At 35.7% G+C, this 15,680-nt stretch overlaps 1 protein-coding gene and 1 long non-coding RNA gene across 3 annotated transcripts in view; both read left to right on the forward strand.

Annotated features, from left to right (window-relative positions):
* LOC118185082 (ETS homologous factor-like) overlaps positions 1-12,434 on the forward strand; it is a 148,971-nt gene extending 136,537 nt beyond the window's left edge. For both annotated transcript variants that reach the window (XM_085810078.1, XM_085810079.1), the window contains exon 9: positions 11,231-12,434. In XM_085810078.1, coding sequence (XP_085666204.1) covers positions 11,231-11,345 — 115 coding nt within the window. In that variant the 3' untranslated portion in view covers positions 11,346-12,434. The remainder of the gene's footprint in view (positions 1-11,230) is intronic.
* Positions 175-9,490, forward strand: LOC146993002 (uncharacterized). The gene is made up of 2 exons (XR_015039261.1): positions 175-2,142; positions 9,081-9,490. It is a non-coding gene; the product is annotated as an uncharacterized LOC146993002 (long non-coding RNA).
* Positions 12,435-15,680: the final 3,246 nt, after the last annotated feature.

Here is a 15,680-nt window from a genome sequence, read left to right on the forward strand (position 1 = left end):
AAATGTAACATAAAACTATTGACATAATGCAGTTTATGATTTTTTGAAAGCTTAATGTATGTATACTGATATTAGGGAGAGATAATAATTTTACTTTGCATTTTATAACATGAGCTTTTTTTCTTTTATAGATAATATCTTTGCAAGTTTTCAGGAAGGCATTCTCAGGTTTGGTGACGGATCAAATTTCTTTTCATGAATTAAATGCTGCATGCTTGCATGATTTTTGCTTGCTGATCTTGAAATTCTAGATACATGTAATCGGAAATTTCAGCTTATGAAGTAATATTATCGAAACTTCTTTTAAAATATCGTACATCCAAAAGGCAGATTTTTATTAGGAAGTCCCTTGAGTATAAAAATTTACCTTAGATATGTAATTTGCAAAATTTCGTATTCCTCCTGCGAATATTCCAGATATATTCGTAATAGGAAAAGCTCTTTAATCTAACTTTAGACGTAGCAATAAGTCAGAAAACTCTTTTTCCCGTATATCCTTTTTAATAAGAAATTTTAATACACAGTTTGCTATAAATAAAACCGACATTGCCTTCTTTAGAAATCGGGTATCCTGTAATGTTTATCACGTCATATCCATTTTAAAATAAGTAGTCAAGTTGTCATTGCCATAAATCAACAAGTTTAGAAAAGGTTTCCATTGTCGCGACAATGAAACCCAATTCTAAGCTAAATATTTCAAACGATATTAAAACAAAAGAGTTATTAAAACAAAACACTAGCGAAATGTTAACTGAACGATTGAAAAGGAAACGGTTTGATTCAGAAAATTAAGTCGTACCTTTAGGTTCTTCATTAAAGACTCATATTAACCATTTACTATGATATTCATATATTTATATATCTTCTGTGTTTTTTTTTTTTTTTTTTTTTTTTTTTTTTTTTTGACATCTTGCGTTGCTACTTATGTAATGTTTTCCACATATATTTCTAGAGAGTCCAAATGAACAGCAGAGGTCCCCCTTTAAACTTTCCCTTTTCAAAATATAAGATCACACAACAAAATATTTTAACCAAATTTCAGTTCAAATAATTATAAGCTCTTCATCTTCAATTTTTGTTTTCATTTTATTGGTTACAGACGCCTCATTATAAAGGTGCCAGCATCCTAATGCAGATTGGCCGGTGTTTGAAAAGACATAAGCTTCATAAGGATGCTCCTGCTTAAATGTGTGCGCTGTCTTACAAAGATAGTTTCTAGTTTCAAGAAAGCAACCTTCATAAGGATGTGGTCACCTTTATTCCGAGGCAACGTTATGATTTTTGTTTGCATTTTTGATTAATTACAGAAGCAGGGAAGAAGATAAATCTTAACTCCATTTTTGAACAACGGGGACTGTAGTGCCCGCACCTTCGTGAAATACTCTGAATTGTCATAAAACTGTTCGAAACGTTTACGAAAAGTGTTGGATTAGCATAAGAATAACGACGTGCGATAACTTTCCGTATCTTTCAGTAACGAGGCAAGAGAAAAAAACGCTTCTAATTTTCTGTTTATAACAATCAGATTTAATATAGATATTCAGTGCATGAATTATGGAACGTACTTCATGACTCATCAAGATCCCTAGAAAATGTGTTTCCCGATAACCGCATATTTGGAGTACAGGAAAATGTTTAGCAGTTTATAACGTTTGTTGAGCTAAATCAAAGCCACTTAGATATAAAAATTAATCTAGAAACTGTGTTTAATAGAAGAATTTCCTGAAGAGCAAGAATTTAAAGATTTAAACAAATTTCATAAACAGTTAAAATAGAAGATATGAAAAAACGTAGCTTCAATGTTGTCATGGAAATATCCCAATATGTACTGCGGAATCTTAGTAAATTGTGAGATTCTTCTGGTATCCTTAGGTATTTTAAGGTCGAAGAGCTTGTTATTAAAGGACAATTGCAATATTTATTTAGGGAACTTATCGCAAAACTCTTCTTTTTCATAAAACTGTCAGTAATTCAATACAGTCTAGTTTAGAACACAATTTTTCACAACTCACTGTAGGCTAGAAACCGGAAGAAAATGAAGGACTTTTCAACAGAGTAATACACATGATTCTTTTATTGCTGTGGTTTAGATTATTTTTACTTTTTCTGTTATTATATTGTATATTTGTTTCCAAGTGTAAGGTTGTAAGGATCTTAAGTTTTACTAACGTTTATTTTATTTTAAATCTTTACTATCACTTCTTATTTTCTACTTCCGGCCAGAATTATAAGCGTGAAGGAGTTTATGCAAAGTTGTCTGGCGAACGCCAAGTATTTAAGTGTGGCCTTGTTGCCAAGCAGAAGAGAGGAAGCCGTGAGTTCGAAGCAGGCCGCTTACCTTAGAAGTTATGCAGTTGCTACTTTGCCTTCCAGGCCAGAGGTTTTAATCCTCTTGATAAATTAAACGTATTGTAGTGTTCACAGTCTCTGTGCTACATACGCTTCCTGTTATTATAAGGCCAATCTTACACGTGTATTATTCTAAAGTTAAATTAGAGTTTAGTTTTATTTTGATATCTTTTACGTTAGACCCCGAGTGGAGGGTCATTGTATTCCGAAGTACGGAAGTCATTGTATATAAAGAAAAATAAAGGGTTTTGTATACCCTTCGTCTGTATTCTGTCTACTTACTACAATTAGTGAACATAGCTTTAGTAAGCTCTCTGTTCCTAGTCAGGTCCTTGTATGTTTCCGAAGAAGGTTAGAAGAAACATTGAACCTGATAGTGGCGCCCAACGTAGAAGAATAACCATGGCCGAGTTTCAAGAAGAACCTGTGCTGCCTGCAGAAATGGCTCAGAATCCAGAAATGCCAGCTGCCGCCCTGGAAGGATTTGGGTACATCGTCCAGACCATGCGCGCTTCGATGAAACCAGAAGCAACGTTTAATGGAAACTCGCCGGTAACCAGTTTTTTGGAAAAATTGGATGACCACTTCATGCTCTACCCCGTGCACGAGTTTCAAAAAATTACCTTAGCTACCATCGCTTTGAGGGGCCAAGCGCTTAACTGGTTCAAATGTATCGGCAGAAGTCTCTTGGGTCAAGCAGGAAGTCCCACCTATACTTACGAAAATTTCAAGACTGCCCTACTAAAAGCCTTCCCTGTTGTAAGGGATCGTGCGAAATTAGAAACAGAACTTTTCAGTATATATCAACAAAGAATGGAAAACCTCTCGAGCTTTATTTTAAGAAAAATTCACGTTTTCAAGCTCTTGTATGGAAACCGTCCGGATCCTGAAATAATTCAAGTGATTTTGCCGAGGTTACTACCCCAAGTGCAAGACTTTATTGAATTGAGAAATCCGACTACACTGGAAAAGTTATTTGAGCTAGCAGTCCAGTTTGAAAGTAGAAGAACGTCGAAAGAAGACGCCAGTATCAACAGCGAAACCAATTTGGTACGCCAAGACTACAGCAAACTCAAGCACATGGCTACGGAGAAAAAGCGAATCAGTGGGCAAGGAAACCCGAGCATTCAAAAACAGCCGGCGAACGTCGACAGTTCAATAGCAACCCAGGAAAAAAGTCTCAAGGCCAGTGGAGAAAGAAGGAAAGCACGGAAAGGAAAAATAATTTTTTAAACTAAAACGGATTTCTGCTGACGAGAGGGTGCGGAAATCCGAAGGCCACGAAAACCCCTCTTCCTACAAGTTAAATACAGTAATGGTGAAAAATTTAACTCTTCCGAAGATTGAAGTCTTGGTAAATAATATCCCGGCCACCGCACTCCTGGATACCGGCGCGCAGTGTTCCTGTGTGGCAGAAGTCTTTTTTAGAAAGTATTTTCGCAAATACCGCATATATAATGCGGATAATACGACAGTATTAGCGGCGCAAGGAAAAGAATGTAAGTGCGTAGGTAAAGTACCTTTATATATCCGTATCAAGGACGAACAAGTAAAGGTGATGTTTTTTATAGTAAAGAATTTGCAAGCACATTTAATCCTAGGAATAGACTTTCTTTCAGACGCACAAGCTACACTGGATTTTAATGAAGCGTCCCTTAGGCTGACAATGAAACCAGTGCGTGTAGAAAAGGTTGAACCGCCAAGGTTAAATCTTGACCACCTGCCTAATGACGAGCAAGATAGAATCCGACAAGTGGTAAGTGAATTTGCTTCCTTATTTAGTGATATTCCAGGATTTACTCAGGTTACTAACCATAGTATTGACACCGGAGATGCATTGCCGGTTCGTCAAAAACCATACCGGTATGATAAGAATAAGGAAAAAATTATAGAATGGCATATTACCGATATGCTACGTAAAAAGATCATAACGCCCATCTCAAGTAGTTATGCTAGCCCGGTGGTTTTATGTAAGAAAAATAATGATTATCCTTTGGAGCATCCAAAAAGGTGGAGATTCGCTATTGATTACCGTAAATTAAATTCCATAACGAAATATCCGGTATATCCGTTACCGATCATAGAAGAAATTTTAAGGAACATAAAATCAACCAAATTTATGACGACTTTAGACTTAACGAATGGTTATTTTCAAATAGGGGTCAGGCCTGAGGACGTGCCTAAGACTGCTTTTATAACCAAGTCTGGCACTTATGCATTTTTGCGTATGCCGTTTGGCCTTTCAGGCGCCCCAGCAACATTTCAGCGATGCATGGACATTGTGTTAAGACCTGTTCTTGGAAAGTCCACATTTATCTATTTAGACGATATCATTATTACTAGTGATAATCTCGACCAACATATACAGGATTTAAGACAGGTGTTTTCTTTATTAAATGAGGCCGGTCTAAAAGTTAATGTCGAAAAGTGCAAATTTGCAGCCCCTGAATTAAAATATTTAGGTTACAAAATATCGCAAAAAGGGATCGAGACAGATGAATCAAAAATAATCGCTGTACAAAAGTATCCGACTCCAAACACGGCAAAGAAGCTCTCTTCTTTTCTAGGACTTTGTTCATATTATAGGTCCTTTATAAAAGATTTTGCGGCTATCGCTGAGCCATTGTTAAAATTAAAAAGGAAAAAGGCAAGATTCTCGTGGACGGCCGAAGCCAATAGTGCTTTCGAAAAATTAAAACAAGCATTAACGCAAGCCCCTGTGTTGAAATTTCCTGAAAAGGATGAAAATTTAGAAATTTCAGCGGATGCTTCGGATTATGCGGTAGGAGCGGTACTTTCGCAAAATCAGCAGCCCGTGGCATTTTTTAGCCGAACTTTAAATCAAACACAAAGAAACTATTCCGCGACCGAGAGAGAGGCACTTGCAGTTCTGTTAGCAGTGCAAAAGTTCCGAGTCTATTTTGGAAAGGCGCCGATAACAGTATATTCTGATCATGCGGCGGTAACTAGATTGTACTCAGGGAAAAATTTATCCCCAAGGTTAATAAGATGGGCACTCAAGCTGCAAGAATATAATCTGGTAATCAAGCATACCCCCGGAAAGGAAAATATCGTAGCAGATGCCCTATCACGAATAAAATTAGACGAACAGGGTAATACCGTAAAAGTTGCAATGCTGACAGCGTGTACAATAAATTCCCGAGAAACTGTAATAACCGAACTGGGTAAGGATCCTGAGTTTGGAAGTATTTATGAGTATTTGAAGGATCCTGAAAATTTTAGCCACCAAGATATTGTGGCGATAAGAAATAGGGCGGCCCATTACGAACTAATAGATGGTCTATTATTTTATACAAAAACTACGAATTCCAACAACGAATTTCGACCTGTTATCCCAGCTAGTCTTAGATTAAATATCCTGCAAGAGCTCCATGACAGCCCTTTAGCTTCTCATGCTGGTATTCGAAAAACTACTCAACGCGTACGCGAGGCAGTCTACTTTCCTGAACTGCAAAAGTTAACAAGGGCGTATGTCCAGTCCTGCCCAACATGTCAAGCCGTTAATTATATTAATTTCCGCCCGGCCGGGTTTCTAAATAGTATTAAATCCGAATTTCCAAATGAAATAATCGGCATCGATTTATTGGGCCCTTTCCCAAAAAGTCAGTTAAACAAAAGTCGCTATCTCCTTGTTATAGTTGATCATTTTAGTAAATGGACCGAAATTGTTCCCTTAAAACGAGCCTCCGCGAAATTAGTTACCGATTCTATTTTAAATAAATATATTTTAAAATACGGGGCGCCCCTAAAAGTTATATCGGATAATGGTCCTCAATTTGTAAGTAATATATTTGAAGACATGTGCCAAAAACTGGGCATACGTCATTTAAAAATGGTCCCGTATCGGCCGCAATCAAATATAGCGGAACGGGTCAACAGAAATATAGTGAAAATTATCCGTAGTTATGTTAAAAATTTTCATAAAAGCTGGGATAACTATGTCAATGAATTTGCTTTCGCCCTTAGGACCGCAAAACATGATACAACGGGAAAAACTCCTGCTGAGTTATTTCTAGGCAGAAAGATTATAACACCGTTAGATAAACTATTTTATGTGCAACAAAGAGCCCCAGAATTTAAAATGGGTGATATAGAAAAACTAATAAAAGAAGCAAAAAAGAATACAGAAGTAGCACAAAGAAAACAAAAATTGTATTATGACTTGAAACGACGGGGAGTAACTTATAAAGTAGGGGATGAAGTACTAAAAATTAAGCATTCACTTTCTTCAGCACCAGAAGATAAAACTGCCAAATTTTTCCCACGCTTTGAAGGACCATATGTTATAGAAAAAATAACTCACGCTGTTGTAGTATTAAAGGCAAGAAATGGTGAAACCTGTTCCGCAAACATTGACCAGATAAAACCATTCTATGACCGTAATAAAATGCAAATCTTTTCAGATCTTTTGCAGGATCCGGTACGGCAGACACCGCAGGTACAAGTTCCAGAGGTGGGAAAACGACAAGTACAAGGGCAAGCCAATGAGAGACAGAAGCAAGTGAAAAGAAAATTGCCCCGCGGAAAAATTGAAGGTACAAAGAAAAAGAAGCCGTTCCACCGTCCAAAAAACAGACTTCACGAACACCCCCAGAATGAAGAAGGGAGAAGGACGACGTATGTGGAAAAGACCGGGAGAAAGGACGGCAACTATAACCCGGCTGTGAAACGGAAGATTGACTCATCCGACAGAACTCTCCGCAGCAAAAGTCGCCGAACTGCGGAAGGGCCATCAGCGGCGGAGGAAAAAGTACAAGAAAAATTTGAACGGCCAACAACGAGGTCCAAGCAGGATCACGACAGAAGTTTCCCGGTTCCACCAAGACCAGCTGCCTTCAAACGGCCAAGACCACAAGCAGAGGACAGAAGGAAGATGTTCAAGGGTGGCCGTAGTGGTGAAAAACGGAAGCTTCCAGAGGAAAGCACTGAAGGGCGAGCCCGTACAAGAAGGAGGATCAACCAAGCTACGGTTTGCAGCACCTTTAAAGACTGGGCCCAGAAAAGGATGTCTGAATATTACAAAGATAAGTAAAATTTTGTGTTACTTTACAAACTTAAGTTAATCTTTCATTCTTACTGCAAGTGGCAGATTTGAAGAAGTTTTACCTCATGCGAGGTCTACCTTTATCGCCAAAAGGGCGAGAAATGAGTTGTGACCGATTTTCTTATTATGTTTTTCAATTACTCGCGCGTAAAACTAAAGTTGATGTATAATAGCGTTGTCTAAAGACTTAAATATTGTAAAAAGTTATTGTATAAATTTTATTTAAAACATTCTAACAAGAAAGAAGTTTTAGTCTGAAAGACTTTTTGAAATGTAGTATTATTTCAATGTAGAAAGAATTGGCACTTGCTTTGAAAAGAATAGAAGTTAACAATGTACTACTAATGTATGTTTTCAAATGTGTAAAATTAACGGCATCTTGATATGTTCTTGTATACATGTGAACTGTTATTTTGAATGTTTAGAAATAACGTGATATGGTAAAAGTGAAAGTAATGTTAAAAATTTGTTATTCGTGTGACTGTAAAGATTAAATCATGGCGAATATGTGGTAAAGGTTGAATGATGTAGTTAGGCTCTCTGACGCTACACTTTAGAGTTAGCCACTTTCAGAATAGTACCTCAGGGTCTAGAGTTGAAATTAGGGTGTGTTAAGAGGTCTCGTATGTTGAATTTTAACACGTTAGTGTTTTGATTGTAGGAGGAAGTGTTGAACACATAGACAGAAACACATTCGTGTTTGGTGTTTTTACAACACATGTCAGAGAGCACGGGGAGAGATAATTAAAATAGTCATGAATGAAATAAGAATGTTAAGAAAAGTATATTCTATATGTTATTTGCAATGTCATTCTGTAACATTTCATTAAACTAGTTTTCCTTCCAGATCTCTGGAAGGAACCAGAATTGAATAAAGCTCCTGTTTTGATGCAGTACAGATGAAAAAGAAAAAAGATTGTTGTATATTCCGGGAGCTACTATTGTAACAAATTTCTTTCTTTTAAAATTTTCTAGTTTCTAGCTAAGTTATGTTTGTAAAAGTTTGGCCTCGCGTTAGTTTCTAGAGCTAAAAGTTTTCAACAAGGTCGTTTTAGACCTCAGTTTCAAACTAATTAACTCTGGCGGGAAGTATGTAAGGATCTTAAGTTTTACTAACGTTTATTTTATTTTAAATCTTTACTATCACTTCTTATTTTCTACTTCCGGCCAGAATTATAAGCGTGAAGGAGTTTATGCAAAGTTGTCTGGCGAACGCCAAGTATTTAAGTGTGGCCTTGTTGCCAAGCAGAAGAGAGGAAGCCGTGAGTTCGAAGCAGGCCGCTTACCTTAGAAGTTATGCAGTTGCTACTTTGCCTTCCAGGCCAGAGGTTTTAATCCTCTTGATAAATTAAACGTATTGTAGTGTTCACAGTCTCTGTGCTACATACGCTTTCTGTTATTATAAGGCCAATCTTATTCTAAAGTTAAATTAGAGTTTAGTTTTATTTTGATATCTTTTAAGTTAGACCCCGAGTGGAGGGTCATGGTATTCCGAAGTACGGAAGTCATTGTATATAAAGAAAAAAAATAAAGGGTTTTGTATACCCTTCGTCTGTATCCTGTCTACTTACTACAATTAGTGAACATAGCTTTAGTAAGCTCTCTGTTCTAGTCAGGTCATTGTATGTTTCCGAAGAAGGTAAGAAGAAACATTGAACCTGATAAGGTGAAATCCTGATGCGTGAAAAATATTCAGATTTTCATGTAAACTTACACTGCCCCCGAATCGCTGTTGACGTATATGAATCTTACAACTAGATCTTAATTATGCTTCAAATTAATGCACTTTTCTTTTGACAAACCGTTTGAATTAATGTGCTCTTTAGTGAAATATTGTTCTTACAATAAGTGTTTAAACAGAGCGTGAAAATAACAAGTTGGATTTATAACTGAATATCAGTCAAGCATTGCCTTCTATTAAAATGTTAGGAGAAGTTATGTGTTCTTACTAATATACTAAATTGCACTACTGTTGCACTACTGCTGAAAAATTAAGTAACAAGTCGAGGAAACTGTATGCTTGTTTACATTTCCAGTACAAACATAAAAATCATTGCACACACACACACACACACACACACACACACACACACAAAAAAAAAAAAAAAAAAAAGAAAGAAAGAAAGAAAAAAACTCACAGTTGCCATGGCTACAAGAAAAGACAGCATTAATCGATTTCCCGTTTTCATTAGTATAAAAGACAGTTTAGTTTTATACAATTGCGTCACAGTTTTTCTTTTTTTTATGAAATTTCAGATTTTATCATTTTTTAAAATGAAGAGATGGAATCATTTAAGTGAAGAAAGAAAGTGGAGAGACATATGGTAGCATGAAACTGATTACAGTCAGTCAGCGGTTCAAGAAGAATTCATATCAAAGTCCAAACGAAAGTTAAAGAGGACTTGATCGATCATCCTTCATTCAATCAAATAAACCAAATGATGTCCCGAAGGACTGGGTCCTGATGCCTAATTCTCATAACTGCCCCAGCAGGCCTTTACTTGATTGTTAATGCCTTACATCATACAGCAATTTGCTTCAGAGCTCTATGCATCCACTGGAACAATAGTCTTTCGTTAAAATATGCTTCGAAAATTTTATCAAGATCGCTTTTATACAAAGTCATTCTGCATTTATTCAACATCCACACAAATGTAGACTATAATGTTTTGATCTCGAGACTATACTAAAAACTAACTGTACTGGAAGACAGTAAGTAGAATAGCGTACTGATCACTTTCGGCTCAGTCTCCGGAAGTAAAGGATTCTGGACTTCCAATGATATAGAAAAACCCGTAACTTAATATATTTTTTTCAGGAAAGAGGTGGTTATCGTGATGGCTTAACAATAGATTGGGATTACATAATTAACGGCCACACATCTTCAGAACTTATTTGATATCGTAATAGAAGCCTTTATTCATAAATTTGTTCTTTTCTCTCACCTAGTCAATTCTCTGCCGGGGAATGATAATGCTCGCCCACTCAGATTTCATCTGGTCCATGAACAAAGAAAATTACTCCTATAAATTGAGCATTGAAAACCATCTAGCCTCAATCCGACAGATCACGTGTGGTACAATATAGGGAGACAGGATATATCAGTATTCCTCTGAGATATCTGCAGAAGCTTTGATTTATCCTTTTGTTGGAACCAAGATTAATATCTCAAGTTCTTAAACACAACCTTATTTGTAATATGGATTATCAGTGTCAATCCTGCCTTTCAACACGGACACCAGTAGCCGGGTGATAAGATCGCTATATATTGATACTTTGACTTGGTTTGTGTCAGATCCCAGGAGAATAAACTGGCTGCATGGTTGGTTTTTGTGGCTTTCTCCGTGTTTAATGTGAATATGAGCCAATTTCTCTCAGAAAGTCATCCACTAAAGCATCCTTCCCTTCAAGCAGATATCCGTCCTGGCTTTGCCGTAATCGAATAACTAGCCTTTCTGCCCGAGGGAATTAATCTCGCTATTAAAATGACTGAATGAACTTTTTTAAGCTAAAATTTAGTATTTACGGTATAAGGTGCAAGCTATTTCAAAGAATTTTCTGTTATAACATAATTACTCATCACAAATCTGCCTTCTAAATTTCACTCATATTCAAGGCTGATATTTCAGTTTATATTAACTTTTATGTTTGCTGCTTAATTTTTGAGCAGCAGTATATTCATCAAAGAAATTGTGAAATTTGCGAATAATCTGCTTGTTATTTTTCCCTCAAGACCTGCATAGTATTTGGAGCTGTTAATTGTGTTTTATTCCTAGGTCAATCTAATCGATTTCGTTCTTGATTTGTTTCCCGTAGATACTATTATAAAAGTCAAGTTCTGCTGCCAGTTTTTGGACGTCGCTTGGTGTACAAGTTTGGACCTAATGCTACTGGTTGGAGACCTATTTTACATCCATCTCAAGTAATGTGAGAAATAATGCAGCATAAATTCCACTCAGCATCACGTCCTACAGGATCGTACATATAATACAGATAAAAAAGATACGAAAGTGAACATTTTATCGATGGAAAAGCACTTTCCAAATCAAAACAAAAATTGTATTCAAACTCATTTCGTGCATTTGCTTACTAACATTTGTAAGGCATGTGATTTCTACCGTTGTAAGCCTTTGTAAAACTTGCATTTTTTTGTAATTTTTTAATGTTATGATGAAAATGTGAAATTTCGTCATATAGCAGAATGCATATTTTTCTGTCATCAATTTTCTCAACGTAAAAATTAAGATCGAAAACATTATATTTGTGAAAAATACAAAGGTATCTCATGTGTATTCTTTATTCAGTTTAGAGAATATTCTTTTGTAAATGAATGTATGCCATCTTTAAACAAGCTTTACACTTAGATTTTCAGCAATAAGTCTTGAATGTTCAAAAACTGTATTTATTCTCAATAATAGAAAAAAAAATTATAAATGATGCATTGTAGCTAAATTAAAAACCTTGTTTATCAGAAAGTTTATATGGTTTAAGTATAAGGAAAGTAAATAAATGAACCTTCCTCAGTTCAGTTAGAAAAGCAGATATAATTTTTCTTTCATGTTCAAATATATATTTTGCAATTCATATATTTTTTTATTTTTAGTATGGTGACATTCAAAGCATATATGTATACCCTTTTTTATTTTTGGAAAAAGAAATTTTCTATTTAAAATAATGTATGGCTACTAAGCTTCAAACTATATGATAGATTATATGTACATTTTAAAAACTTCATAGATAAAATTCCTGCCTAATTAATATGAGATAAAGACGTATATATATTTCTGTTTTTATTAACATAGTAAATATATTTTTAAATGATTATAATTTTGTAAACTTAAGCACTACAAAATGTGTCGTTTTTAATATAGTGTAAATAACGTAAAGTGCAATTAAAATGACCTATGAGTAAATATGTATGTATACATTTCTATGAAAAATGACTTAAATGTGTTCATTATTCTATAAACACTTTTGTTACCAGATTTACTTATTTTTAAATAAAATTATTTTCAGACTTTGCGTGTTTATTGCTTTGTAAACATCTAAATTTTGATAACAACAAAAATCAAACGTAATTCAAATGTATATTAAGGTACGGAAACTTATACAGAACTTGTTTGACGGATTAACGCTGAGAGAATGAATTATTTTATGCATTGGATAAAGGCGGTAACAATATATTACCATAATTAGTTATCTGTAGAGAAAGAAAACCCTTCTACTTGCGAACTAAATATAACATTTTTAGCTAATCAATCATGAATTATGTTAAGTTAGTCAGTTGTATGCTTTTGTTACGGTGCCCAACTATTAGGGAGTTCTGAGAAAACACTCTTAGAAAAATAAATCTAGCAATAGGACAAAACCTTATAAAAGTGGGTAAATAAAAGCACTTCCAATTCAGTTTATTAAACTATAAGGTATTTCTCCCACTTCCCTAGCGTGCCTTCGTGGTGTAACGGTAGCACGCTGAGCCGGTATTCCAGATGTCCGTGGTTCGATTCCCGGGGAAGGCGGTTGCATATTTTTCATCTTTTCTGCTTCCGATTAACCTAATGACTCTACAAAAGTAATAATAATTTGCCTACAAATGTGTTGGATAATTCTTTAGAAAGGATGTAATTTATTATTTCAGTTTAATAATTATATTGGAATTTGAATTTCAAAGACTCGAAATTTGAAATAATGGGTTGGATTCAGTACCAAAAATAATGTCGGTCTATAGGGTCCTGTTTTGTTTTACTAGCAGTTGTTTTAATTTTTGAATAAAGAACTTCCTGGGAATGTCTCATTTTAAACTGTTGAACCGAAAAGATTAGACAGGACTGGTTAAAATTCAGGAGAAAGTGCCTATCATCGGGCGTTGGTGCAGCAAGTGGAAAATTAGCATCCAACCCGAGAAGTTAAAAATTCTCCTAATCACAAAATTCCACAAAAGGGACGCTATTAAGAAAGAACTAAAGTTCTTCGGAACCCAGGTTTCTAGAGTCAATACTACCAATTATTTGGGTGTCACCCTAAACAAGGACTTTACCTGGTCCAACCACATGACTAACGTGTCAACGAAGACCTACAACATGATGATCAGTATCTTCTCGCTGCTCAAAATTGATAGACCCACTTTAAATCTGAAGTGCAGACCCTATTTCTTTATCAAAAGACCTATTATTACGTATGCTTCCCCCGCCTGGGCAAACGCCAGCGAAAAGGACATTAAATAGATTCGAGTTCTCCAAAACAAGGTTCTAAGGATCATCGCAAATGCTCCCTATTTCATTAGAAATAGAAGCTTGCATTCAGATCTGAAGATGGAATAGATTAAAGAATTCATCACCAGGATAAATGAAAATTTTTTCAACAAATCTATAAGGAACAGCCCCGCAAATTCATCTGACATCTTAGCCTATGAGATTCTGGAGGGGAATATACTTATTAGACCTTATGCCTCTCATTTACTTCACTCAAATCCATGTGACTTCGATAACCGGTTACAGCATAGTACTTCTGTGCGTTGACAATATTCTGTTGAAAATCGGATTTCTTCAAAATTACCACTCTGAAAGACTCTCTCTCGTCTCCATCATATGGGACGTAATTTTTTAGCATTTTGAGTGGTCACTGTATATAATTTGCAAATAGTCCCCACATCTCAGGATTCCTCGAGGAAACCCATTCGACCAGCTTCCGAGCCTCTGGTCTCTTTTCAAGAGGCAAAGAGCTTCTTCTCCGACAAATTCACCTCATTCAGAGGATGTATTTAATTACGAATTTCACAAATGTCAGGCCCTAAACGGGAATCTCTAAGGTACTGGTAATAGCAAGAAAAAGTATCTCCTGCAGTAAGCCAATTTTCCGACGAAAGTACCAGAGATTAGACTGAGTGTGATTTCGCTAGTGATGCGCACAATTGCTATTTTGTCCTCCCACCGTTGATCTTAGTAGCCGCCAAGCAGTCTGGCCGTCTAGTTAGTACATTGCTGGTGTAGGTTTCTGAGTCAGCTTGTTAGTAAATTGAATTGTGTCGTCAAGCACTAAATCTCTACCTCTAAACTTATTGTTAAATACTTTTAGGTTCTCACTGTAAGTGGACAGTGTTTTTGTGTAAGCAAGGACCGTGTATTCTGTCATACAGTTTGTGATAAATAAAGGGTCTTTTACACCCTTGCCCTGTTGCGTTCATCTTCACGCCTGTGCGAGAAGTCGAATAGTATGGGCTGTGCAAAATAACATTCCTTATAAGATTCACGTTCTTTCTTATACTGAGGGAGGACCTCTTAAAGACTTGCATTTGTTTATCTTTTCTTCTTGACGTCCTTTTTCAAAAACATAGCAACAGAGTATTCTGTTTAGGAGTATCATTGCAACAAAACTTAACGACAAAAAGCACGTTGTACCATTTATAAATGTTTCTGTCTCTGCAATGTGACATTGCACTTACCAGATTTCCATCTCAACTGAACGTGAAAGCCCAGTGAAATAAATGGCCCACCCCATTAACAAACCCTCAGATTTCTTGGTAATTAGAATTAAAACACTGTAACGGAGGTTTGTGACTCATTGCTTAGAACCATTCTATTTTGCAGCAAAATTTACTGATTTTTTATGATCACTATCACTCATTTCTAGGGTACTACGTAGTGTAAATTTAACTTTATTTAGCCCTACAAAGACTGGCAAACGAGGTATCGCTCTGTTTGTGAAATTTCAACAAAGTTCTAAGAAGGTTTTAAACAAATGTTTTATTAAAATCTTGAATTTAAAAATTGCATAACTTATGCGTATGAATTCAAATTCCGCCCCTTGCCAATAGTAGATAACAGTAAGTTCAATAAAATATAAGTCAATATATTCAATATTCAAATATAAGTCAAAATCACAAATTAATAAAATTTATAGCAAGTGACAGGTGAGAGTGAGCCCGTATACTCGGGCGGCCTACTAGGGCTACTTGGGAATCGTCAGGAATCCGCAACTGTACAACACAAAAGCTTTTTGGCGCCCCAGAAGCGCGGCGTCAGAAGCTTAACAGATACTTTTGCTGATGCTGTATACTGAAATTTGAGCATTTTAAACTAATATTTAAACATTTTACACAATACAATAATTGTATACTGATGCACACAATGCAGCTTTTACATAAATATTATTCACTAATACTTAAACATTACCGTGGTGCATTTTATGTGCGCCTAGGTTTAAACACTGGGAATATATTATTACAGTAGTGTTTGTTTTACACAAGCGTACGTAGCTGCACGTACAT

The sequence above is a fragment of the Stegodyphus dumicola genome, chromosome X2 (assembly GCF_044657685.1).
Source record: "Stegodyphus dumicola isolate Sdum_Otavi_A_Nest chromosome X2, ASM4465768v1".
Classification (NCBI taxonomy): Eukaryota; Metazoa; Arthropoda; class Arachnida; order Araneae; family Eresidae; genus Stegodyphus; species Stegodyphus dumicola.